The sequence below is a fragment of the Sander lucioperca genome, chromosome 1, assembly GCF_008315115.2.
Source record: "Sander lucioperca isolate FBNREF2018 chromosome 1, SLUC_FBN_1.2, whole genome shotgun sequence".
NCBI lineage: Eukaryota > Metazoa > Chordata > Actinopteri > Perciformes > Percidae > Sander > Sander lucioperca.
This window is the reverse complement of record NC_050173.1, coordinates 13,586,030-13,613,981: the sequence shown is the minus strand read 5'-3', so window position 1 is coordinate 13,613,981 and position 27,952 is coordinate 13,586,030. Positions and strand designations below refer to the sequence as shown.

Here is a 27,952-nt window from a genome sequence, read left to right as displayed (position 1 = left end):
TGTATGCCTAACGTCTTTTTTCTCCTCAGAACAAACAAGTGCATCATGTTCGCGTAAATCTATTGCAGATGGAAAGCAGAATTGAATAGGCTAACAGAATGCCCTTGGTATGTCAGAGTGATTTGCTGCCTTGCATGAGTTTGATCCAAAATGTGACTCCCCAAAAGAAATTAAACCTACTCCCTTGTCTCACACGAAAAGACTTGGAATTATCGTTTCTTCCAAGCATGTCTCAACAACAGAACATGACCATGTCCTCATAAGCACACTTTATCATGTTAACAGACAGAAGCATCAACATATTGTAAGTAAAATTCACTCTCATGAAATGTTACATATGTATACCATCAATCTGAAATGTTCAACACATTCCAGGAGTTCTTCTGTGTGGTGTAGTGCTGTAATTATGTATTTCATTGTGTTTGCAGGGATGTAATGCACCGACTGCCTGCGGCTTCCTGGTACGTTTAATTTAAACTTTTAAGAAGGATGAAGTCATGACAGTAAACAACTCAAATAATAACATACCAAAGTCGTTTTGTCAGCAAATTGCATCCATTCTGTTTAATCTTGTGCTAGCCAGGGATCCCCCTTGGACATTTCATGGATAACTGTTGTGGATAATGTGATCTGGGCTTTATTTTTGGGTGTAGCAGTTGGACTAGAAGACAAAGAGAGACTTTTGTTGCATGTCCCCTTCAATCATTGCTCTCTCCTCCATTCAAGTAAACACAAAATGTAACGTTTAATAGAATTTAAGAGTGTAAAAAGCGGAAAGAGACCACCAAGTAATCATTAACCAGTCATAAGGTGTGCAAAAATTACTATAATTTGAAGCAGTAAGATGCAGTCTAATAGAGTTAGCCTGTCATACCAGGAATATTTCATGGGGAATAACATTGTTGAAGTGAAAAAGGGATGTTAGGCCTACATTTAAAATGGGAAAAGTCAGAGCTGCAGGTGGATGGATAGCTGTGTGTCAGGAGGAGGACTGGTCTTGTTTTCTATCAGGCTAAAAGGACTCAGAAAGGAGCAGAAAGAAGGGATCACCATTGTTGACTAGATGTGGCAGCCATGCTCTCCTTTGACCTCAGTTAAAAAAACAAAAAAACAGAGACAGTGTTTCTTCACACTAAGTTCGTGAACAGTAAATCCCTCCAACAAAGCCAAAACAAATGCATTTTATTTTATTTTAGGGTGTAGCCACAAGTCTGGTCTATTAAATGAAAAGCATTCATACTGTCAGTAAACAATGGGCATTTTAATTATGTATAACTGTCGCCAAAAGCAAGGGCGGGATAGCATATATTCATTTCAGCTTTGGTTGAGATATCTACTGGGAACTGCTCAAACCACTGCAATTAAAGATACTGTAAGACATGTTGCTTAATATATAATGAGGAGACACTTTCTAATCCTATGAGAAATTAATTTAATATAGGATTTCAGAGATTTTTTGCAGGAAAGCTCTGGAAATTATTTTGTTTCTAGATTGAATTCATGTTTTTTTTTTACAGTCTGCTCCAGCTACAATCCTCCACACTTACCAGTTGGTGGCAGCAACGTACCGTTTTGTCGTTTACTATAAGGAAAGAAGAGGCTAGCTAGGTTTGGTGTTATCCAGTAGCTGAGAATATGTATGTGCTTTGTTTGGTTGTTTTTTAAACTAAAATGTGATTTTCTTAAACACAATGCTGGCTTGATAGTCATCCGGATATGGCAGAATTGCCTGAACAAGGACATCGACTAATGGTGAGCTTTATAACCCTGTTTTCAATCAGTTTCGCTGGCTAAAACAATGCCTGCGCTAGCCGGGGGCCGGGGAATTTAGCTTGCTAACATGCCTTGCAGTCTGACACACAGTTTGAAGATAAAAAGCTTTTTTCAAAGTGAAATAGATAATAGCCTCTGCGTTGAAGAGTTGCTGCGGATGTGGTACAGAGTGGTAAACTAGCTAGCTAGCTAAGGCTTTTGACAGGATGACGTTAGCTTTAGCTAAAAAACACACGTTTTTAAATGGGGTTAATCAACACTGGCAGTTGTGTCACAAACACTAGATGTTCGCACTGTTTTCGGCTCTTTAATCTCTACTCTGTGAATTGAAAAAACAACAACTGTGGTTTACTTTTCCTTTTTGTTCTTCTCCAAACTCAGCCTAGCCTCGCTGACTTGCCTTGTACCAGATGAGTTGGTACAAGATGCTGCTGAAGATGCCCCAGAAGCTGCTGCGGACTGCCCACTACATAGACCTGGGCAGCTACCAGCACTGGCCGGTGCTGATTCCCCAGAGGATACGACTGTACACCTACGAACAAATCCCCCTCTTTCTCAAAGAAAACCCCTTCATCACAGACGGCTACAGGGCCCACCTGCCCTCCAAACTCTGCCTTAGGAGGTGGGAGTCATGTTGGAAATGTATACTTTTAATAGCAGAGTTATTTACTACATTCCAGTCATGTTCAATAGAGTATTTATTTTTGTACTTATTTGGTAGTTGGATTACTTTCTGTCTTTATGGTGTTAATTATGTAGATCCTCAATATGCAAGTGTCCTGCATATTACAGTGTATGAACATTACTATTGTGCATGTTAGTGTATATACCGACTGACCTTGTTGACATGTGTACATCTTTTGTTTCTTCTATTCTGTTGCAGTATTTTCATTCTGTCCAATGAGACTGTGAACATTTGGAGCCACCTTCTGGGTTTCCTGCTCTTCTTCTCTCTGGGGGTCAATGACCTCTCCTCAGTACTGCCAGCCTCTGGAGCCAACAGAGAGGACTACGTCATCTACACTATAGGACTGTTCTGCTTCCAGGTAAAACATGATTTGGCTGACTGTGAGGGTGACAAAAGCTGTGATTGTCGTCTTCTGGAATTGATGGTAACAGAGAGAGTCTTGTAACCTCATCCACATCTTGTTGTTTACTGTGTTGTTTAGATCTGAATGCAAAAAATGTTGTTGTTTAAAGACATACAGTGTATTCCAGGCTTATTATAATACGCTTTCCTTATTCCTGCCAGCATCCGTGCTCTCTGTGCATGATCCACAGGTGTATGTGTCTGTAATTTTACTACTTTAACAGTTTTACAGCTGTTCACAATTATTAGTTTATTATGAACATCTTCATTAGCTGAATATTTGTACTGTATATAAATCAAGTTTGTGTGGCTTAACAAACTGATTCATGTAGGTTCACGTTTCCTACCACAGGTGCAATCAGTTCACCTCAACCCAAGGTGTGTAAGCTGTGTTTAGGTGTAACTGTTGTAAAGGTGGGGCACAGTCTATTGTATTATAAAGAGGAATGGTAGTGTAGTTCAATGTAGAGGCAGTGTTTCTGTGTTAGCTGTGTTTACAGTTTGTGTTGTAGGTTGTGTAGCAGCTGATAATGGTTTTGGAAACGTGTTAATGCAATTATATGCATATACATGTATATAGTTTCCCACCCACCCTCCTCCTTGAGCTTGATTTATGGTCCTGCGGAGGCTCCACGCGGAGCTATAGCCTACGTAAGTCACATTAGGCTACGGCGTAGGGTCCGACGTAGGTTCGTGTCTCCACGTACATACGTATGTAGCCACGGCATAAATTTTACGCAGAAGTATAAATCAAGCTTTAAACTCCTCCTTTTCTTTGTCCACACAAGTGCATTCGAAAAGGTAAAACAAAACGAACTTGATAAAACTAATAATGACAATCATAAAAAGCGCTCTAATTTGTTTTGGATGTTATGACTACATATTTCTGAGAGATTACACTCACTCATAAATCTTCCAGTCTGTAAGGGTACTGTGTGTTTTCATCGCAGGTGTGCATGTTGTGTTCTGTGGGGTATCACCTGTTCGCGTGCCACCGGTCGGAGAAGACTTGCCGTCGCTGGCTGTCGTTGGACTACGCAGGCATCTCTGTTGGCATCCTGGGCTGTTACGTACCTGGGATCTTCTACGCTTTCTACTGTAACGCTGTAAGTGTGAATAGCCAAGATTTCTTTCTCTCAAGATGGTATACTAATAAAGAAACGGATGCTCCAGCTCTGATTAGACTGTATCTAATCGGCTACTCTCCTGTCTCGCAGTTTTGGCGACAGGTCTACCTGCTGACCGTGCTGTCCCTGATCCTGGCCGTCTTCTGTGCTCAGGTTCACCCCCGTTACCTCAGCAACGACTGGCAACGGATTCGGACGGCGATCTTCTGCTGTGTGGCTGGCATCAGTGTGATTCCTGCCTGTCACTGGGTCTGGCTCAATGGAGGATTCACCACTGCTGTTGTACAGGTCAGGAAACCGAGTAATAATAGAAAACAAGCAGAGAGAGCGATGCTCACATACTTACATTTATTACACCTTCGTATACACTAGTCTGCAGCTTCATTAAGAGTCTAGTGTTCCTCTATTGTTCCCCCTGACTGTATAACGTTTAGTCATGTGAATTCTGTTTTTTCTTGTATGTGCAGCTGTTCCTGCCTCGTGTGCTAGTGATGTACCTGATAGCTGGATCTGCCTTCCTGTTCTATGTCACCAAGATCCCTGAACGCTATTTCCCTGGTGAGTCCTTCTCTTCTGTACAGGGTTAGAGGGGAGCTTTGGTGTTAAACCAAGTGAGACATTTTAAATGAACAAGAAGAAATCAGTGATTGAGGTTACTATGTGACTATTTATTTTCCAGTGTTAATTGTTTTTTGTTGTGTCAGTGAAGAACCCCTAAGCGGTTTCTCTGTCATTAGCTTAGCTGCAGCTCAAGGTTTCAGACGGGTTTAAACCGGTGTTGTCTGAAGCAAAACCCCGTGTCCTCAGAAGCTGCCGTCTTAGCTGCATCTGTAGTTTGGTCCAAACGCCACTAGAGGTCAGCAAATCTGAGGTTTACCTTAAACCTTCTGCAGACGTGGTCTGACAGTAGCCTGGTCCTACCAGACTCTGGTACATTTCATTTGTACAGAGAGTCTGGCCACTCTCCATTGACAAGTATTAACTTCCTTGAAGGCGGGTACTCTGTTGAAGTTTAAAACTATTGGATCTGCCCAGAGCCACTCTGGATCTGCCTTAACCAATCACTAACGTTTGGTCGTGGCGTATGTCATGCGCATGTGCAACAAGAGGGGAGACCGTCAAGGCTATTAGCATTAGCACCGCTAGCGTTAGCCTTAGCCAACTCCTTCACCACTAACGGAGCGAGCTGGAAAATCAAACTTTTCCCGAACCCCGTGGGGAGCAGGGCCACAACATCATGGCCACCAACACAACTCAGCAAAGATTGTTCTTGCTCGGGCTTTAACTTCTGGATATTCGGCGACGTTGCCACAACGGACCGAATGGCTTCGCTAGCATCTTTCTAGCGCACGTCCTCAACGTCATCGTTCTCAGCCACTCCCTCTGTTCGCTGATTGGACCGCCAAAAACGTTGGTCGAGAAAACCCAAGACTATATCGCGAACCCAGATGGAGTACTGAAGGGAAATGAAGATTGAGCGGAAGTACGTAGGAGGGCGGAGCCAGGCTAGTCTGACAGATGGAAAGAGGAAAAATATTTCACACTGTATTATGAAGGCAGCACTACCATGAGTGTCAAAATAATGTAACTGTGTAAATACATTGGAACCGTTCCAGAAAATGTGACAATGAGGTCAGTGCATAAGCAAATGCACCACTCTACGTCCAGTATCTGTAACGGCGGGTTCACACTGGACACGGTAGCGCCATGAATGGCAGCTGAGCACTGCCCGCTAGGGCTGCATGATATGAGGAAAATATCTAGTTGCGATTATTTTTGACTGATATTGCAATTGCGATATGATTCACGATATTGGAAGGAATGATCATTTTTGTATCATTATTCTCATTTCCATTGAAAAATATTAAAATGATTATTGCGAGGATCTGTACCAAAGATTTTTTTCTTTAGTCTGTAGAATAGGATTTGTAGGGCGGGACGTCTCTTTAGCACCATGATGACCTTAAAGATGAACTGAACTGGAATTTGAGTAAAGGTGATTATAACAGATGTATTTTATTTATTCTCATTGGTACAATGATTAAAATGGCTGAATTTGTTAAAAGGGATAAAATGGTACATTGAAAGTGTTGTTGTTACATGGGCGCCGCCATGTTGGAATTCCACAATCGGCTACGTCACTGGCATGGTAAGCAGCCATGGAATGTAAACAGTCTGAGGCTAACGGACATGGCTGAGGAAACGGAAACCAACAGGTCTAGGGGGGGTTCATACTGTATTGCCCTGGCTGCAGTAATGAATTGTATAGGGCTAAGGCAGCTGGGGTAACGATACATTTCCACAGGCTACCTTTTGACAAGGAAACCAGTCCTCAACTCATGGCTAGCTGCCTTAAAACTGGCTAGCCCTCCAACAGCCCCTGGATTTCGAGTCTATAACGAGCATTTTTTAGCGTCAGACTATTTAGAGAGCTGTAATTTCGATTCAACAGGGTCACTGGTGAGGGTTAAGTCCAACAGACTGAAACCTGAGGCCATTCCGTCAATGATCGACTTTTCAGGCTACAGTACAGGGCAGACCGATAGACCAACGGCAAGACACTAACACCGATGCTATCTGACGCAGAGACAGGGCGCTGAAACGCTCACATCAGGCAGAGGACAGAGAGGTATGTTTAGCTGTTATCCAGCATACTAGCAATCTACTAGGCAAAGGGCTGGATGTAACGTTGTTGTGACATACACAAAACACGTACATATTCACTTACACGCACAAATAAAGCCTAATGTGTAGGCTTTATAGCGTTCAACAAAACTGAGACTGACACACTGGGCATTCATTGAAATTGAGTCACAAAACCAAGCTAGATACCAAACGATCCAACCTAGGGAAAGGGCTAGCAGCTAAACACGTTGGAAGCACTTATGTCAAACTCCACAAGCTAGCACTCCGACCATACACTGTATAAATAAACCATGACTCCGATGATATCACAGATCAATAATAATGCGTTACTGCGGGTCTGTAAACAGAATCCAATGTCCCTTTCTACTGACCCTGAAGCTAGCTGATGTCTCAGGGCACATAGTTGATGCAGAGGGAGTTCAACTCGCAGAAAAAGCTGCTAGTTCCATAATGGGAGGTATCTGTGCAGTATCCATTTGTGCAATATCCATCAACGACCACAAGGAAAAAATCTGCCAACTCTACACTAGCCTAAAGTAAACGGCAAAACTCGTGAACCCTCCGTGCATCCGTCAACCTGTGGTAACTCTCCTACGTGCAGCGAAACACTTTTTTTTTTTTTTTTTTTTTTTCAAACTTTATTTATTTTGGTTTTAACATTTTGCGTGCAGCTAATTTAACAAGCGATCCCATTGGATGAATTCGTCCAGTCACATTTCCGATCCGAAGGTGGAGGCTGAAACGGCTCGTCCTCCATGTGGTGGTAGTCAGACACTACAGGCCTGTCCCTCAGGCTCAAATGCGTAACCCATGCCATTAAAATTACTCATTTTCATATGTATTTAATATGCTGCACTGTAGCCTATATACCTTCGCAGGTCATACCATGCCAGTGACGTCATCGAAATGGTCAGCGTTCTAATACTAACAAACGTAATTTTTGTGTTGATTTTTTTTAATTACATTTTTTAGTGTAATTTATTTTTATTTGTCATAACCAACACGTTATCAACGTTTATTCTTTCAGTTCAGTTCATCTTTAAAGGGCTCATATTACTATAAAGTAGTTGAGCCTTGTCACACTATTCCTTCACAAGCCCATTTCAGCCAGGCAGTAATTCCTGCTTTGTACAAAAAAACAAAAGAATCCTTATGGATACAAAAGCCCAAATAGAGAACCAGCTGTCCGAAGCACCAGCTGTTGCTCTGACAGCAGACGGCTGGACGTCAAGGGCTACTCAAAAGCTACCTGACTGTAACGTGTATATTTCTTTTATAAGGAGCTGTTTTAGTTTTACATGCTGCTAAGAAGACACCCCAGAAGATGGGTCAAGAATAGCTCTGTCGTTGTTCAAAGTAAAAAAGCTCATACTTTATGATGTTAGTTTTAATAAATAAAATAATTGTAAAACTCAAGTAAATTTCTCTGGCATTTCTTTCTTTTTGCTGTATTGAAAATGTACCGAATCGTGACACCACTGTCTCGTATCGAACCAAACTGTGAATTTTGTGAACGTTACATACATACATACAGTACATACAGTATACATACATACATACATACAGTACATACAGTATACATACAGTACATACATGCATACATACATACAGTACATACAGTATACATACAGTACATACATACATACATACATACAGTACATACAGTATACATACAGTACATACATACATACATACATATAGTACATACAGTATACATACAGTACATACATACATACATACAGTACATACAGTATACATACAGTACATACATACATACAGTACATACAGTATACATACATACATACATACAGTACATACAGTATACATACATACATACATACAGTACATACAGTATACATACAGTACATACATACATACATACAGTACATACAGTATACATACAGTACATACATACATACAGTACATACAGTATACATACAGTACATACATACATACATACATACATACATACAGTACATACATACATATAGTACATACAGTATACATACAGTACATACATATACATACATACCATACATTACATACATACAGTACATACACACAGTACATACATACATACATACATACATACATACAATACATACATGCATACAGTACGTACATACAGTACGTACATACTGTACATACAGTACACAGACAGACTGCTGCATCACTCTGCATGGACATGCTCATGTTGCATAACATCTAACATGTCTATCATATAACATCTTAAAGTCTTTTTCTGGATATTAAATGTTACATATCCTCCTGAAATATATTTTTATTCTCGTACATTGTGAAGAAAGTATGATAAATAAAAAAATAAAATGAAAACACTATTCAGATCATTTTTTCCTGTCCTCTTCTAGGCCAGCTGAACTACCTGGGCGCCAGCCACCAGGTGTGGCACATACTGGTGGTGGTGATGTTTTACTGGTGGCACCAGACGGCTCTAAACATCATGCACTTCAGGCACAGCCAGTCCTGCCCGGCCCAGACCAGCAGCAGCTAAGTTGAACTGATGAAATGTTACGGAAAGGCAATCAGCTGCAGGCTAATATCTATCATTGTTAGTAGACACCAGTTAAACTCAATATGTTAATATTCAAAGATTTCTGACCAGTCAGCTGCTGGTTAGAAGTCGCTGCCTAAAGGTTTTTCAACCACTAACTACCAGAAGCTCCTGACTATTAGCTGCTAAGGTGTGAGCCGTAGAGTCTGACGGTAGCTAGTAGCTTTCACTGAGCCCAAGCACTTGGTTACTGTTTGGCTGCAGTCAAAGGCCACTATATAAGTCTACTGTCTCCAACAGTAGTAATCAGATACGTGGCTTGACTCTACTGTAAATGTTCAATTCTCTTAACCAACATATCAATGCATGAAGCAGGAATTTAAATTGGTTTGTAGGAACCGACTAAGGTTTGGTGTTTTTAAATTGGCAAACATGTTATCTCATGGTTGGTTTAGATTGTGATTCTGTTTTTGTACAAAAGTATTGAAAATGTATCCATAAGGATTCTTTTGAATCAAACATAATAGCCTGTATGAACAAAGACTTCTTTGTTCGATCTATCTTTTCCTACAACATGAGATTGTATGAAATGTCTCGACAAAAGGCGGAACGCACCGAACAAAAACACGACCACTGGAAATTGTACATGTGGACACTGTGAGAGACTGTGTCTCTGGGAGAAGAAAAGAAAAAAAAAAAAACACCTCAAGCTTTTGAACAAATAGTTAAAGGTCAATCAACCGATCAATCTGCAATATCTAAGAACAAAATTTGGCAACCATATCAAGCCTACGGCACGTTGTTTTCTAAGAACTGCTTGATTTGTGTTTTTGGTGTGTACTTTTTTCACAAAGCCAGTATGTTAGGGCTGCACTAAGCAAGGTGTCATATCCGCCTAAATCCCAGAGCAACAGAGTTAATCAAAATGTTGAACAATTACCCCCTTTGCTATAACTGCTGTTAATAGAGTAATGGATTTAATCTTTTCACTAAACAGGATGTGCCATCACAAGGCAAGTGATGAAAAAAGCCTGATTCAAACATACTCTTAGCTCAACGACTATGGCTAAATCCATTGGTTATCTCCATCCCACATCACTTACTTAAATTTGATGAAACATACAATTGTGGCCAGGAGACGGGCATTCAGTCGACCTGAGATTTCCAATGAGGCGAACAATGCTGTGTTTATACAGGGTGAGCTCATCCAAATCACAACGACAACATTTTGATGTGCTCTGAGATTTATGCCACCACACAAATGCAATGGAGGTGAATGGAATTTCATTTTTGGAGCTCACAGCATTGGGAAATGACGTTTTGTCATTTTTTTTTAAAGGGATACTTTGCCGAGTTCCAACAAGCTTTGTATCATAACATTGTGGGTAGTATGTGTAAATGAACTGTGGTAACCTTCCATCCATCTTTCTAACGCCCAGATTTTCATGCTCATCTCCCAGCTCAAAACCGCCGGATTACACGTTCCGCGTCATTCTGCGACATTTTGCTGGCTCGAGAGCTGTCGCCCGAACTACAGATTTTACTTCCGCATACTGACACAAAAAGAGTATAGAAGCAGATCGAGAGAAAGACGCTCCTCTCGCTCTCTCAAACTCAGACCGAACTCAGATTAAACTGTGAAACAGACAGACAGCGCTCATCGAATTTAAACTGAGATCATGTTACTGCATTGGCAATTTTTCTCACCTAAAATGTTTTCAGAAACACAATTTAGCTTACTGTTTTTTTTTTGTTTTTTTTTTTAACTTTAATACGAGATTTGTTACCAGTTTGTGATCAGCTGTCCGCCATATTGCTTTCTGTGACGTGCTCGCATTCACAGCGGGAGCATTTATTGGTCCGGTGTGGCACAGTGCGGTCTGGTAGTTGGAGGTATTCTACCTTTTGAGCAAAAGGGAATACCACAGCTCCTTTCCTCTGTTCTCTCTGGTCATGTAGCATGATTTTTTAAAAATGTTTTGGCGCCATTCTACTGCATAGCAACCCAGTTTTATGAAAAGATCCTCTTCCCAGTGGTGAAATACTTCTTTAAGCTGTCACTGATTGGTCAACCAATAGCCAGGTGGCTATCTGTTATCAGCCATCAGATGTCACCCCTGCAACTGTGTTTTTTTCATAAAGGCTGCATGTGTGAAAGACGGTTGTTATTGTCTATTTGATGCTGTTGTTTAAATGAGGCCAGTGTAAAGTGTTACAGCAACCTGAAAAGAACCCTTTTCCCCCACAGTACACTTTGGGACATATTTTAATGTTTAGTGTTGATTTTTACATAATTCCAGTGATGTTTGTACTTCATTTGCCTTATTATCTTTGAGTACATGTACTGTATGATACGCACTTACTGTTACAATCGGTTTTGGATCAAGAAGAGAACATAAACCAGAACAAAAAAAAATATTCAAACCGACCGATATCATCTTTGCTGTTACACCACAAGGCCAGTATGGTTTGTTTTTATGTAGTACAATTTAATGTTTAGAACAAGTTATGAATTTTAGTTGCGATCACTTTCTTCTGCAGAGCTGGAAGACGCACTGTACAGGTGCTGAAAGAAGTGACTTCATTTTGCCTTTAAGGGTGTGTGTTTATTTGACATGAACATCTAATTATCATAAACTGGCTTAATATTTTTTTTTTAAGATGTCATGATTGTTTTATCCTATTTAGATTGTGTTTTCCTTGAATATCATTTGTATGATAAAGCACTGTCGCTGATGAGATGTATAATATTTATTTCAGTGCCTGTGTGAAATTATATTTTTAAACAGTTTGAATGAATAAAGAATGCTGGGAAATAAATTGTTGGTGAGGCTTTTTTTTAAATTTTTTTTTTTTTTTTAATTTTTTTTTTTATAACTCACAAATACTTTCATTGATTTTAATGTCTTTTTTTTTTTTTTTACCCTAATCCATAATAATCCCATTATCATAGCAGGAGAAGCATTGTGTGCTGGTTTCTGTTGTTCACGTTATTGAACAAGAGAGGGCAGCATTGATACAAAAGTTGCACGTTTACAAGAAAGGGTTCAAAGAAAACGTGGGTGCACATTTTCAGATTTTTGTATATCCCACTAACGCACACATTCTGTTCACCCGTTTCTCTCCATGTAAGGAAACATGTTTGTTGCCTGATTTCACCAATTTAACCATGCATTGTCTTCTCTGAACCTTCTCAGTGTTTCACAGCGGCGGGCTTTGTTCAGCCAGTGAAAGTGATTCACTTCAGTTAGCAAAGTGAAAATGACATGCTTGTTAAACACAGGGATGTCCTGATGACAAAGCAGATTATAGGTAAAATCACATGTTCATAGTGTCTGTCCCAGAAGCCTGAAATATACTGTAAATCCTCCTCTGTCTAACCTTACTATTGTGCACAAAGTCTCTCGGTTGCTTCAGATTTATTTAACAAACTAATCCAGCAATTATTTTGTGATTTGATTCCTGTCTGATGGCAATGTTGTCATCCAGAATGACTTTTCTATCTGCTGTGTCATAGTTTTTGTAGGAAATGATACGCCATCACGAAATCACCTCATGCAGTAATGAATATTTGTGCAATTGGTGTCTGGCACTGTAATGATGGAGAATCCTCCTCAAAGTACAGTTGGCTTATACTTGATTTTCACTGGGTTAACAAGCACATTTCAGTGTTTCTTTGTTAAAGTGTAACTCTCGCCAAAATGCAACCTAGGGTCTTTTTGTGAATGTACCCGAGTCAAACTTTAGTTTAAAAGCATAATTAGGAAGGAAGCGCCACTTTTAAGATTTACCGTATTCTTGTTTTTCGGTCAAATGGCCTTTTGAATTGGAGTGCTAGGGGCACTACTATGATCACATTAAAATCAACATTTTTAAAACACTAAGAAGGCTCGACACAATATGAAACTTTGCTCCAAGTATCATCAGGGGCTCTACACATCAACTTGAACATTGAGAACATTATTTGTGTACACAGAGTTTACTAAAAAAGGTTTTGAACGACTTACTTTAGCAGTTGTTGTTGTTTGTGGGCGCTACCATCTCTGAATGCAACGTAACAGGGAGGAGAGTAAAGATGGAAAGCTCCTAAAGCTTAGTTCCATATAAAAGCACGGATAATTCGTTGTTTTGTCGTTAGTGAAGAACAATATTGACCTTGTAGTTGAAAAAGGAGCCTCATATAAGAATGATATTTCCTCCTATGGAGTCCGTTCATTCACATTTGGAGATCGACACTTTTTGACTGGCGAGATGATAGCGCCCGGAAACAACTGCTAAAGTAAGTTGTTCAAAACCTTCTTTTTAGTAAACTGTGTACACAAACAATGTTCTCAATGCTCGAGTTGATGTGTAGAGCCCCTGGTGATACTTGGAGCAAAGTTTCATGTTGTGTCGAGCCTTCTTAGTGTTTTAAAAATGTTGATTTTGATGCTATCATAGTAGTGCCCCTAGCACTCCCAAAAGGCCATTTGACCGAAAAACGAAGATACGGTAAATCTTAAAAGTGGCGCTTCCGTCCTAATTATGCTTTTCGGGTACGTTCACAAAAAGACTCTAGGTTGCATTTTGGCGAGAGTTACGCTTTAAAGGAGTAGTTCGCCATTATGAGAAATAAACATTTTGACTTTCTTGGTGAGCATTGGATGAAAAGATGGATACCACTCTCATGTCTGAGAGCTTTCTTTTTAAATCAACATTGTTATTGTTGATAGGTCTGGTGATACCTAAGAAACGTTTCCATTTTGAACTTCTGTTCAGGGACACAGAGGTCTTTCTGTTTTAGAGTTTGTGCTTGGGTTATAAAACTTTATGAGAATGGTGAGGTTTAAGCAGTGAGATGAGCCCTAAATGATATGATAGTTGTGCAAGACTTAACATTTTCATATATTTAAACTTATTTAATCATTGACATCTTGGTGCAAACAAATCGCTGACTCTTAGTTTGTTTACAGTTAATAAATAAAAGATATACCTGAATGTGTAACTATGGACTATTAAGTAAGCGTGTATCGGTCTTCCTGTTTTTGTGTCATTCAGAACTACTTTGACCATAACAAGACATTCTGTAAGTGTTTGAAAGTATAGTATTTGTGTTAGCAAATAATAGCTATGAGTACATTACCTCATGGACTAATGGATAGTTGTGTGGATCCTGACACAGCGGCACAGTGTCAACTATTAAAGCTGCTCAGGTTGTCAACACTAACCATCATTTTGGGAAACTTTCATTTGGGTTAGTTTTTAATTTAAAAGAGGAAGTTGACTCCAAAATAAGTAGCAATATCTTTTAAATTTGTATATATAAACATACTCTTAGCTACTTTTAGACTTCAGCTAGTGACAAAAAGTGCAACTTTACATTTACTTTTTACATTTTTGCATCTTCCAGCATATTTATTGTCAAGGGGGCAGTGTATCACAATAACTGTTAATTCCAGCTGTTGACATTGAGGTCTGCAGATTATCCATAAGAACCACAACATTATTTCTGAAAAGACAGATTGCTGCTGGGTTTATGTCATTTGAAACTAGTACATTACAACTGTGGGCCATAGAATCAAAACAATAAGCTGAAAGATGCTAAAACACTCCATAGATTCTCCCTTGATATGATAAACATGGTTAATGGCAATCATTCAGACACAAGCACTTCATTAAAAATGTGTCAGTTTAATTCAAGTATTGAACATTAAGGCAGTGTTTGTACTGTATGTAGGTGTTGAATATCAACACTGTCAAAAATGTAAGTCAAACAGACTTCTCCTAAAGCATGATGTAATCACTATCACGATTCAAGTTAAAGTGCTCATATTATGCTTATTTTCAGATTCATAATTGTATTTAGAGGTTATATCAGAATAGGTTTACATGGTTTAATTTTCAAAAAACACCATATTTTTGTTGTACTGCACATTGCTGCAGCTCCTCTTTTCACCCTGTGTGTTGAGCTCTCTGTTTTAGCTACAGAGTGAGACATCACACTTCTGTTCCATCTTTGTTGGGAGTCGCACATGTGCAGTACCTAGGTAAGGACTACCAGCCAGTCAGAAGCAGAGTATGAGGGCGTGCCACACTAGCAGCTAGGCAAGCATTGTAACGTGTGTTACAAAGTGACGCACGTTCGTCACGGAAGTAAAGGCTGGACTACAATAGAGCTGTTTGGAGCAGTTTGTGAACAGTGTTTTCTGTTGGAGATGGTAAGTCCCTTTGGTGTGGACTTTGGGCATTTTCACTTTGTAAACCTATAACGTGCACAAAAAGATATATAACACAATAAAGGAAAGGGTAAAAAGCCAAAAAGCATAATATGAGCACTTTAAAATAATGCGTGGAAAAACGTTTGATGACAAACAAGTGCATTAAAATCCAAAATTATAATCTTCTAAATTTACAAATATGAATGTCTACATTTTATCACAATGGCAGTTGTCATTAACATTTTATGAAGTAGTAAAGTAAAAAGTCATCCCCTTTGAAGGATTACATACATAGGGTATTTTCTAGACATTGTAATTGTTTTAATTCAAGTTTTGCACTTGGCAGCAACTTGATGAAAGACATAACTATAAACAGTGATTTAATAAGAAAGAGTCAAAAATCTGCTCTTAGTTTGCCAGTCACAAAACATTTGATTTAACAAACCAGTGGCAGCGAACCATTTCGATAAAATAAGTGGCATCACCTGCTGCCATCAGTTTTAATATAAATTTCAGAAGCACCAAATGATGACTTGCTTTCATCCAGCAATTTTTTTTCTTTACCAAGAACATATCTAGAACAGATATAGCTGTCATTGTTGGGTGACTAGGAAACGGGGCAGGTATCTTGTAATGAGGCCAGGTTTTGAAGGCAAGGCTCTCTCTGTGTAAGACTAAGTCTGAGAAAGCACTCAGTCCTCGTGAGTCACGAGATGCTTCTCTTCCTGCCATGCACAAGTGCTTCTTCTTCAAGTCAGGAAGCATTTAACTGGCCTTTTAGAATTTATTTTGAAGTCGCATGTGTGTAATAGCTGGCACCACAGGAAATACCGCTGATAGTGGCTGAATCCCCATGTCTGAACTCTAGACTCCTGGAAAAGAGCCATTGTGGACTTTGGCAAAAGCCTTCAAGTGATACAAAAAGTTAAAACTGCTTTTATTGCAATGAGCATTGCTTTTGACAGCGACAAAGGTAATAATCAGCAACTTTATAGGAACAAACCTGTTAGTTATTGTAGTTATTCTTTGACTGTGTCGGGCCTTGTATCTGTCCTGTTGTTACCATTATCGCCTGGCAACAGGTCATTTTGTGATACTTTGTCTTTTCGTCCTCTATATTGACACAAAAGCCTGGACGGCAGAGGTCTGAGGAAGGTAATGAGGGAGCATCTTCAAACTAAACTTGCAAAACAGTCTGTCCCCCTTATTGTTGCTAGAAGAACGGATATTTATATACCAGTGTATTTGGAAAAAGTATTTTTATGATATAATGTCGCAATCAGATTTTTAGGGCTTGATGCAGTTAGGCAACATAAGGAGGAGGAAGATGCTTTTGTCTCCATAAAGGACTGGCCTGAATGGGGCCTTCAAAGTGCAATGGATCCTGGTTGTTGTAGGATTTTCCCCTTTAGAGCAATCGCGAATATGACAAATATTTTTGGAAATAAAATCGTTTTCAGTCATTGGGCATCAGTTTTTAAAAAAAAATAATTGCACCTTTCTAGTGCACAGATGGCCTATTTTAATGAAATGGCCCTTTTCCAGCAATACAATTGCATTTAAAAAATTTTATCTTGAAAAAAAAAGCTTATTTGGCATATCATGTGGTCTGGTTATTTAAAGGTGCAGAGTATCAAAAATGTACTTGAACATTCTTGGTACTGCCATGTTTTCTTGGACAAAGCTTCCCAAAAGGCTACCTCAAAGCTACCTAATGCATTATTGTTATAGGTGGCAAGATAGCATACCTAACTTCCCTCTCCTTCTAGCTGCTCTATACCACAGAGTCTTCTGACTTGCTTTCTGTAGATGTACTGTTTGCATGAAGAACTGCAGCGTGAACTGTATGAAACAGCAGGCTGCTCATGTCTTTGTCATTTTCCCCAAAGACTTGTCCCTTCTGCAGGGTATTGATGACTGAGGTGTTACAGTTGGCAAAGAGCATGCTCACCCCTATCTCTTTATATTCCTTGACCAGCCCTTTAAATGTGACCATGCCTGTCGAGTCTATGAAGGGGATGGCAGAGCAGTCCAAGACTATCGTGTGGAAATCCAATTCTCTTTGAATGAGTCCAATGACGACCTCGCCATTGTTTTTATCCCCGTTTGCCTTGGCCTGCTTCGAGGACATCTCTTTGGCCTTCTTCTCTGCCTTTCTTCTCTTAGTCAGCTCCAAGAAAGGTTCAACTCCGACAGCTTTGTAGAGGGATCTGAGGAATGAGTCCTTATTCGCGTAGTACAGAGGAGCCTGGAAGCGGAAGACATGAACCCGAGGTGGTGGCATGAGGTTCTTGTACTCGTCCATGTCTTCGTAAAGATCGGTGTCATTGGCTCGGCCCAGGAGAGAGACCTGACGTCAGACATTAGATTGGATGAGATTATGATATCACTAAAGGTTATTTTTTGTCTTTTCACATGCTAGAATAATTGCCATTTGCACAGCTTTCAAAAACCATTCGACATCAAGTCCGTTACTCACCTTGGGGTTCTGGGTTTTGAAGATGATGCAGATCATGGAAAAAACTATTCCGACCAGGAGGCCCAGCTCCACACTGATCAGAGCCGTGGCTGACATGGTGACCAGCCAAACTATTCCGTCGTTCCGGCTGGCACGCCACTTAGCCGGGACATCCTTAAACTTCCTCAGCGCCCCCCGAAGGCTTACAATGATGATACAGGCAAGAACACACTTCTGGAGAGCATAGAAGAAAGGCGCAAAGTAGAGGACGACGAGAAGGACGACCAGGGCGCTGATCAGACTGGAGACCTGGCGGAGGAGCAGAGAAATGGAGAAATAAACGGAGACAGAGGAACAACGAGGGATTTTATAGTGAGCATCTTCGACAGAGTTAACATGAACAGATTTTTTTTTTTTTTTTTGCTGGGGGTTCTACAAATGGCCTATGGACAGATTCCAAGAATGTCAAACCATTTTCAAAAGTGTGAAATGAACCTGTGTCTGGCAGCCTGTTGAGTCCTTCACCATGGTTTTTGCCAATGCTGCACTGGTGGTGAAACAGCGGAAGAAGGAGGGGATGATGTTACAAAAGCTGATGGCCAGCATCTCCTGGTTGGGGCGAACCGTATAGCCGTTTTTCTTCGCAAACATCTCGGACAGCGACACCGTGAAGGCAAAACTACAAGATAAAATGAAAGTTTGTTTACCAATTAAGGCTGTGAATTAATCTTTGCCCTCAAAAGCATGTGAAGACCCTTTTAGACCTGATGATGATTTAGACCTGTAAAGATGCATTTAGTGTGTCCAACAAAAAGTGTAAATAAAATAGCATTTTTTCTTCCCTACACAGTTAATACTAAGGGAAACAAATATGTTTGCATCCCTAAATCACATTAATTAGGCCTAATTGTTGTCTTGTGAGGACATCTCTTTAATCGGTTTCAAGACATATATTGACAAGTGGTTACATCATTTAAATGAGTCACTTTCCTTTTTCTCAGAATGCAAACGATATAGAGGAGGAAATGTCCATAGGTGTGTGTCTTCTGGAGAAAAGGTGCAATCAAACAGTGAGGGCATGTATCCCTGCCATACGATAATCCAGCTGCTACAGTATATTGCATCTTTAAAAACCTAGATAAGAGACACATGTCGAGGCCAAGCAAACATGATAAATGTGTTGTATATTACCTAATGACAGCCAAAGGAATGGCATCCAGTGCCAACCGTGGCATCAGACTAAAGCTGGGCACCTGGGGAGCAATGAACCCTGTGGGGATGTGACCGGAAACACTGGAGCCATAATGGCTGTTCAGTTCTCCAAAATGGCTGGCCAGCGTAGCTCCTGCCACTACTATCAGCTCAGTCGGCAGAGGGATCTTTAGACGATCCTTGTAGCGCTCCTGGATCTCTTTCCCTGCCACTGTAATGAAATAATTCATAGTGTTATTCTACTGTATATGAATATATATTTCTTTCTTTTCAGAAATGTATGAACAGTACTTGGATTTCTTCGTCTCATGTCATTATGTTAAGTTTAGTATATCATTAATTAGAAGCACAAAGTAGATTATAATAGTGACTGAGAATCTAATGGGGAATATGTAAAATAGACGTCTTTACCTAATACAGAGATAGAGATGGCGCTTGTGATGAGGTCACACAGGTTGGTCTTATGAATGTTGGCGAAGATGTTGATCCAGGTGACGACAACTGTGCCGTAGCCCTGATGACGGGGGATCTTTAGACCCAACAGGTATTTAGCCTGCACGGTGAGGATGGTAAAAGAGGCTCCTGTGGCAAAACCATCGAGCATAGGGGACGAAAGGTATACAGAGACGAAGCCTAGCCGAAACACTGCCATTACGAGCTGGCGAGGGGAACGGGAGGTAGAGCAGTTGAGGAAGAGAGAGAGGGAGAGAGAGATCATGGATGGGAATGAAAATGTCAGTCACTTATCAAATGAAATATCTCAACATGTACATGATGCAGTATATTGATAAAAGAAATTGTACAGACATTCATGGTTACCAGATTATATAACCTAATGACTTTGGTGATTCCCTAACTTTTCCTCTCGTGCCATAATAAGGTGCACATTTTTGTTCAGAGTGAAATTTCTCAACCACTATTGGACAGATTGCCATAAAATTTGAGAAATACATTTGTGTCCCCACAGGATGAAATGTAATAACTGGTGAACTAAAAGAACTAGCACCATCATCAGGTCAAAACTTCACTTTGTCAAATACTTTGGTTTGTAACCAAATTCCTGCAATGAATAATGACATAAGCCAAAGACTACTTTGTGTCAAGCGCTAGTTAGAAAATGTCAGCATGCTTACATACTAAACTAAGATGCTGATCATGGTAAGCATCATACCTAAACATGAGCATGTTAGCGTTGTTACTGTGAACATGTTTGCAACACAAATGACAGCATTTACCTCAAAGCAATGCTGTACCATATAGCCTTTACACTATAGCCCATGTTGTTCTAGGGGAAATGGGTTGTAAGTATTTCACCAAGAAACTATAAATGGATACTAACAAAATAAGGGCAGAAAAAAACTCCATCTGTTCCATATTGCTATGCCTACAAGTGGTCAAAAATAGCACCTTTATCCTTTACCTGATAGACGCCTGCCAGGAATGTAAGGGCAGCAGCGATGCTGATGGAGTAACACTCCTTCCCACACTGCAGACCCATTAGCTCCACACTGTGAAGTTTACCAGCTGTAAGGTTAATGCCCAGTGTGGCATTAAACACATCAGGGCCAGAGTCCTCATTGAGGTCAAAACCTGCCAGGAACATCTCCTTATCCACCACCTGCAGGCAAGTAGAAATCTTAATTTATCAAGTAAAGAAATACAACTGTAAAGAATTACAATCCTCAGTTGCATTAAGTGATCCATGATCTTAATTGACCTCTTCACAGTGACAAGTATTGGTAGGAAACAACTTAAATGCAGCAAGATCATCATTTCATTACAGTTATCTATCACAAAGGATGATATTTAAAACTGATTATTAAGCAATATTAATTATTACCAATTTCAATCTGTAAATATTGAGGCTTTTTATTGGATAGGAAAGTTGAAGACAGGAAAGGGGAGAGAGAGGGGGACAAAATGCAGTCTCAACCAGTTGAGCTGCCCGGGCCCCAACAGTGGGTTATTTTATTAAAATGATATTTGAATATTGAAATTGAAATTTTCCTTCCAATGCATATTAAACCATTTATAGTTATCCTTTTTATATAATCTTCATCCTTTTGATTTACATTTAAAAAAAAAACTAAATAAGACATTTCGATGATCCATTACCTGTCCAACCATGAGGCTCATGAGGCTGAAGATCCCCACAGAGACATGTCTAGACGTCCCCATGAGGAAGTAAATGATGTTGGCGTAAAATGAAGTGTATAAACCATAGATGGGCTCCACTCCGGCCAGCAGGCAATAGGCAATGGCCTGCGGTACCAAGATGATACCAACGATTACCCCGGACATCAGATCGCCCCAGACATATTCTCGGAGCTTGTATTTAGGCAGCCAGCGCACAACAGGGAAGAACCCGGTCAGGGTGGATCGGACTCTGGGCCCGGAGCAGGTCACACCCTGCTTCAGCTTGGATTTGAGGACTGATACTGTGGGCTGTCGCTGCCGAGCCCGGCGTTCCAGGAGAGGTGGTGTGACTTTAGTGACCTCCTCCATGGTCCCAGGTAGGAAGAGGATGCAACAAGGTGAGAGGAAGAGGGAGGGGAGGTGGATATTGTTGTCAGCTGTGCTCCTGGGAGATCGTTATCAAGGAAAATTGAGTAAGGGGGAGAGGGGAGGGAGATATAGGGGACAGACAGGAAAATGGAATTAGTGAATACCAGTGGAGATGGCTTCAGTCCATAGATAAAATACTGTATCTTCCTGTTAGGTCATTTCGTAGTATGTTTGCTGTGGTATATTTGAATTCTGGGGCATTTAGACATTTACTTTGTAGGAACCGTTCTATTTGTAGTTTTTTTGGGGGTTTGTACATCATCCTTTAAACTTCCTAATCAGCAGCCCTGTGTGAATGTTTAGTCAGGAATGACTTTCTTATTTCCAAAAACAACCCAATATACAAATCAAACAGTTCATCCAAGACAACTGTTCTGTTAAACTTCAATGAATACTTGTGCAACAGTACAGACTGTTTAACAGTTGGCCCGGTGTTAATGAGCTCATTTTCCCAGAAGGATTAGTTAGGTTAGTCAGTGACTAAGATGTGCTGTTGTGAGCCAGTCATTGGGAAAAGTGCACCATCATCATCTACACTGTAATGATACAATTCTTTATAAACATGTATTGTTGGGGTATTTAGTCCACTTTAGTCCACATCCATGCCAGTCCTTCACCTGAACTGTTTCTGTTTTGTATTTACTATACTGATACCAGTGCAGCACTCCTTGTTGGTTATCTATACCCTTGTGCTATTGTGTTGTGGTCTGATATCTAGGTTGATAGCTTGGAAACCTGATGAATCTTCCAAATACAAATCAAGATGCTGTTACTGTATTGCATATTCCTCGCCTAATATATTTTCAGAAACACATTTTTGTATTGTTTAGCTGTTATTTGAGAAAGGTTGTGTCGCAGGAGGCCTTTACACAGCTGTTTTCAGCATCGGCTGCGTCTCAGCAGAGATTACCAGGTCACACAGAAATCATAAAACACTCTAAATGATGTGTTATCGGCTTCTGCCGTCACAACACTGGTATGTGCTGTGATTTAGACTTCCTGTGACAGCGCTGGCCACTGTCACGGACTAATATGACGGGGCAATAAAGAATATAGGAATCACTTTTTTCATGTGTACTACTTCCATCAGATTTGTTGATTTGCAGCTGTTTCTAATCAGATTTAAGTTTAATCATGCGTTTCTTCGGTCTTTTTTTCTTCTTTGTTGACTTTTTTTTTTCTAGGCAGTTTTACTTTGCGGGCCAATAATTGTTCACTTTGCATAGAAATGACCCTTTAAACAAACTAATACAGAGTCCAGTCTGTGTTCATCTGGGTCTTATAAATCCAACCTGCCTTTTTCAGATAAAAGACACAGGAGATAAATAATGAGCCTGTGTAGCTTTGAGGTACAACACATAAAGTAGAAGAACATATTCCAAAAAGTGGTCAAGAACACAAGAACTACCTTGGATTTGTGTTTAACACTCCTGCCAACAAAATGTCCACTTTAACAAGGATTTCTTTCAAGTATAGAAACACAGACACCTGATTAACTGCTGAACATGATAGGACTCACACTGGGGACCTATAGGAACCAAAAAATAAAATTTACTTCAGCGCCAAACCTGAACAGCGCTTTGATTAAAGCTGCTTCTGTAAAACGTTTCAATGTTCTCTGTCTTTAATCATTTAATATAAAAGCACCCCACCGCTGCTTAGAAACAACCTGAAAGCTTCCTTATTTTGCCTTTCATGCATAGTTAAAATCTTTTCTATCCAGTCATGTTACAAGTCTAAAGAGGCGAAAAATTACTGCATACTGACCTCAAAGCTGAAACACAGTTCTCTGTAACAGAAAGCACACAGATGACTCTGAAATTTTATCCACCAATTTACATCATCCTATAAAATCTTCAATATAAACTTTTTTTAATCTACTGCAGCAGACAACAATAAAAATATAATAAATGAACATTTATGGCCAAAAGTACAAAGATGTCCTAATTTTATGACACATATGACTTTTAAAAACCCGTAGGGTTGGTCCACATGCTGAGTCTTCAAAAACAATGCTAAGTAGAAGCCAGGACCATTGTCACTTTTTTCCTTTCAATTGTAAAACACAGCAATAAAGATAAAGCATGATGCAAGCTGGTAGTTCCACCCATAGGCGTAATTTACCCCCCCAAAAAACCTATTTTAATTTCCTTTACATAAATAAAGACATTTGCACCATAGCTTCATGCAGAAAAGGCACAAATTGTTGCCGAAAAATTCACCAGAATGCAGAAAATGATTTGTTTGTTGTTCAAAATATTAATTTTAACACTAAACCCCAAATGTTTAATCCAAAGTTACGCCCTTGGTTCCCCCATTTGTTAATCCATGAAAAATCGTATTAAATGTGCACGATAATTAACAATACTCGCCCAATACTCTTTTGACTTTTAACTTTGCTTTGCGGCTGATGTTGATTTGGAGAACAGGTGGTTTTGAAAAAGCTTTAAATCATTGTCCAAGCCTTCATGTTTAACTGAACTTGCAAAGCCAACAGTCAAGAGTCAGTTTTCAATAGATTTGGCATTAAAGAAAATCATAAAGGATACAGTGATTACTCCTAAACTGTCCTTCTCAAGTGCTTGCCTTTAATAAATTAGATATTAGATGACTCGTGTTGAAAATGCCTAAAAAAATACTCAACTTGCTACTTTTTAAGGCGAGAGAAGGAACCAACCAACACCTTGCCCATTAAGTAATGCTCTCCAAAATGCATTGACCAATATACAACATACCCTGTAATTCTTACCTGTCCAATACAATTTTCAATTTACACAATGCAACTTAAGATTGTAGATACGCTCAAAATAGTAGGCTATGAAAGGATGTTAATGGAACTGCAGGATATTATCTGAATTACCTATTAAAAAGCATGTATCCTGTATGTGCCGTACACATCTTTTCACCTGCAGATCATCAAATCTGTGCTCACAAGCAACGCATTACAACGCATAACAACATCATCTACTCTCCTCCTCCATCATGTTATAACTGCAGATGCTTTTCAGGTGGAATAAAACCCAACTTTGAAAGCATCAGCGGTCATTTCTCAGACATCTAAATCTAAATGATAAGAACACACAGTTCCAGTCAAAATGTGACAACACACTCACCTGCAGAGTCACTGGAACAGGGACAAACAGGACCTCAGGTCTCTAATGTGAAGTATGCTCTGTGTTGACTGCCTTAACTTCCTCTCATTCTATCTCTCTATCTCTCTCTCTCTCTCTGATGTCATCTGAGCAGTCAGACAGTAGTATTTGTGAGTGTGATCTCTGCTGGATAAATAGTGAGATAAGACCAGCCCTTTGCTCACCCTCACTCAGTCACTTCCCTATTTATTGGCTTGGTCAGCAGGAGTGGGTGGGGCTTGTCAACATTTGCGGCAACTGAAAAGCAATTGTGTGCTTTCTCTTCTACACAGGTCCCAGTGCCGTCAGTAGACATCCTTATGTCGGAACACAGACAATGCTTTTTCATTAACAGTAGTCATTGCACGTTTCTAATGTATGATTCATGTGAGAGTACCAACTGACACTTATAAACACACACACACACACACACACACACACACACACAGCCTATATGCAAACAGAAATGATGTATGCGGGTATTTGCATATAGAGCGGGGAAGTGAGATCCAATCACAAGTGGTCAATCAAGATGCATTTGGCGATACATTATGCTGCCAGGTAAAAACAAACGTACTTAGAGCTGTCCATTTGTGATTGGATCACTTAGGACAGATGCTAAAACCAAGTCAAAACAGGCCTTTTAACATTGAATCTTTAAGCTGAACTGATCCAATCAGTAGGTTTTTGCAGTAGAGCTTCCCTTACTGGTGACTGAGAGAGCCTCTGTCAGCGCAGCAGTGATTACAGCCTAGTTAAAAGCTTACTGAAACACTAGGAATGGGAGGTACATTGTTTATCATTTAGGGGATGTATCAAGGGAATGCAATGTTTGTCACTAATAAGAAAAAAGAATGTAAGATTAATTATGATTTTCTCTATAACAAGGGCTAAAATTCACAGTTTGAGACTAAATTAATCTCTCTGTGTGTGTGTGTGTGTGTGTGTGTGTGTGTGTGTGTGTGTGCAAGTGTGTGGGTGTGTTCCTGTGTGCATTATATGCTGGACTGAATGGCATCATTGTCAGTGTGGAGACATGGCAGTTCACTTCATCTAATATAGTCAGTCACTGTTAAGAAATTGAAAAGTTAAAAATAAAATTGAATTGAAGATTGGAGTCACAATTATTACAGAAATATTAATGGAGAAGGGGCTGCTTTTTGGTGTGTGTGTGTGTATGTGTGTGTGCATATCCCTTGCCACGGACAAAAAGCAGACCCCTCACCATTCAGCCTGAGAGGATTACTGCACTGCCCCATTAAATCCACCGGCAGCATCATCTGTCTGCACGTCTGCTCCACTGTCTACAAGCTTCATCACCCGTCCAGCATGATTTTTGGACACATTTTGTTTGTTTTTTTGGTAAGTGACAAGTCAAATGTGTGAGGACTCACCCAGACTGGAGGAGAGGAGCAAACAGGAGGCAACACCAGCCATACCTCCCTGGCTGGTGCTGCTGCATCCACCATCAGCCTGTTTTTGTCTATACACTGTGCTGCTCACTGACTGCTTCTGGCTTCTTCCTGCTTCCTTCCGCAATGCATGTTGGGAGCAGCAACACCCCCCCCCCTCCCCCCCCCCCCGAATATAGCTGAGCAGAGGGGGAGGGGAGAGAGGAGATGGAGGGAGGGAGGGAGGGAGGGATTGTTGCCAGTGGATGATGGTTACCATGGTGACTAAGGTCAAGTCATTTTAAACAATGATAATGGTTATTACTACTACTCATATATATGCTGCATGTTAATCCTCATTTTATTGATGCTAAATGATGTCACTGATTGATGCTGCTCACCAGGCTCATCATAAATAAGGGATTTGGGCAGACTCAATGAGTTTACCAGTACTGCCAATGTTTTTTAAAAGCAGAAAAATACATGCAAGGAATGCTTAATGCTAAATGCATCTTGATCATAATAACAAAGTTTAAAGATGATTAATTGACCATTAATCATCGTATCACAGTTTGACCCTCAGCTTCCTGGTGAGTTTTATGGTGGATGCCCGAGGAGCCACCAAATGGACAGCATAAGCCGAGGATGATCAAACTTCACTATCTCACATTTCTTTTAAACTGGATGTCTGGTGATATTCTTTAGCGTTTTCATATTTCATTTCATACAGATAGTACATATTTCAAGTATCTTTGGATGTAGCAGGTTGAGCTATTAGGAAAACAACTCATGAAACAACACGGACTCACGGCAGTTCGTGAAATGGTCACATAATTTTTAATCTATTGATTCGTGTACATGGACACGTTTATCTCGTTTTTTTCATGGTGGTCAGCACGTAATGGGAAACATCTATATGGAGGTTGGGTTTAGGAAAAGAAGAACGGGGAACGTTAACGTCACACGCCGGGACGCGATCGGTGGTCTCTGGGGTACGTGGGACAACAACGGGACGATTGTGTTTAGGAAAAGAACAACGGGGAAAGGGACGGTTGTGTGGGACACGATCCCCGGTCTCCGGGGTGAAAAGTTAACGTAACACGCGGGACACGATCCCCGGTCTCCGGGGGGAAAAGTCCTGTGTTGTTTGACCCATCCACCACCCCAACCAACCTTCCTGTGCGGATTTTGGGCATTTCATACTACTCGCTACCGTAGTCGTGCTGTGATCACGAAAGATACTTCCCATTGAAATATGTTAGTTTAAAATACGTGCTGGCCATCACGAACAAAAACAAGATAAACGTGTCCGTGTACACGAATCAATAGATTAAATAATGTGACCATTTCACGAACTGCCGTGAGACTGGGTTGCGTGAAAACATGACAGCTGAATTTGACAGACCTTCTCCAACCACAGATAGGACCTTTGAAACCCAAAGTTACTCCTGATAACCCCTTGACATGCCACCAATTATCCTTCTCTTCTCCCCCATCATTTCTCAAGGATTACAAGGGTCCTTCAGCAGACACTGAACAATAACAATCTTTAAAATATACTTGTCATCTTTCTCAGAACTGGACCAATTTAATGATGATTGTGCAAAAGTTTGTCCATGCTTGCAACCTAGGCCTGTGCAGTGTTCCAGGAAGATGCAGTTATTATGTGATGACTTAGAGTAATAATTATGTTTTTCTTGAAAAATGACAGTCATCATGAATAAATGGTAATGTTTGCTGATTAACCAGGTAAATATCAAATTGTTACTAAAAACAAGGTTATTTGGTTTCATAGACAAAAAAAAAAAAAAAAATAGGTTGGTTTCTGTGATTCAACCCTCTTACTGTAT

The 27,952-nt window shown here is 40.1% G+C and overlaps 2 protein-coding genes and 1 long non-coding RNA gene across 4 annotated transcripts; 2 read left to right on the top strand and 1 right to left on the bottom strand.

The window, feature by feature from the left end:
* The first annotated feature begins 1,547 nt into the window (after positions 1-1,547).
* Positions 1,548-15,948, top strand: LOC116048892 (progestin and adipoQ receptor family member 3-like). Of its 2 annotated transcripts, XR_004104766.2 has the most exons (8): positions 1,548-1,752; positions 2,155-2,395; positions 2,657-2,819; positions 3,814-3,969; positions 4,081-4,278; positions 4,458-4,548; positions 9,006-9,233; positions 15,936-15,948. XR_004104766.2 is itself a non-coding variant. In XM_031298185.2 (7 exons), the coding sequence occupies exons 2-7, from the start codon at positions 2,184-2,186 to the stop codon at positions 9,146-9,148; spliced, it is 963 nt and encodes a 320-aa protein (XP_031154045.1). In that variant the 5' UTR covers positions 1,548-1,752; positions 2,155-2,183; the 3' UTR covers positions 9,149-11,968. The 2 variants fall into 2 exon arrangements, 1 of the variants encoding a protein (XP_031154045.1); XM_031298185.2 differs by lacking the exon at positions 15,936-15,948 and having other exon boundaries at positions 9,006-11,968.
* Positions 15,949-16,501: 553 nt separating this feature from the next.
* LOC116048893 lies at positions 16,502-19,475 on the top strand. Its single transcript, XR_004104767.2, has 3 exons — positions 16,502-16,617; positions 18,826-18,830; positions 19,345-19,475. It is a non-coding gene; the product is annotated as an uncharacterized LOC116048893 (long non-coding RNA).
* Positions 16,811-26,148, bottom strand: slc26a1 (solute carrier family 26 member 1). The gene is given in 9 exon segments (XM_031298184.2): positions 16,811-17,695; positions 17,825-18,112; positions 18,299-18,482; positions 18,995-19,226; positions 19,427-19,673; positions 20,436-20,633; positions 21,131-21,570; positions 21,573-21,596; positions 26,106-26,148. Coding segments are annotated over 9 exon segments (2,232 nt in total). The 3' UTR covers positions 16,811-17,119.
* Positions 26,149-27,952: the final 1,804 nt, after the last annotated feature.

What these genes read in the sequence shown, in the direction of transcription:
- LOC116048892 (XM_031298185.2), top strand. Translation starts at nt 2,184, where the DNA reads ATGAGTTGGTACAAGATGCTGCTGAAGATGCCCCAGAAGCTGCTGCGG. An exon ending in TAGGACTGTTCTGCTTCCAG is followed by an intron (nt 2,820 to 3,813) that starts GTAAAACATGAT and finishes TTTTCATCGCAG; the next exon opens with GTGTGCATGTTGTGTTCTGT. An exon ending in CCCTGAACGCTATTTCCCTG is followed by an intron (nt 4,549 to 9,005) that starts GTGAGTCCTTCT and finishes GTCCTCTTCTAG; the next exon opens with GCCAGCTGAACTACCTGGGC.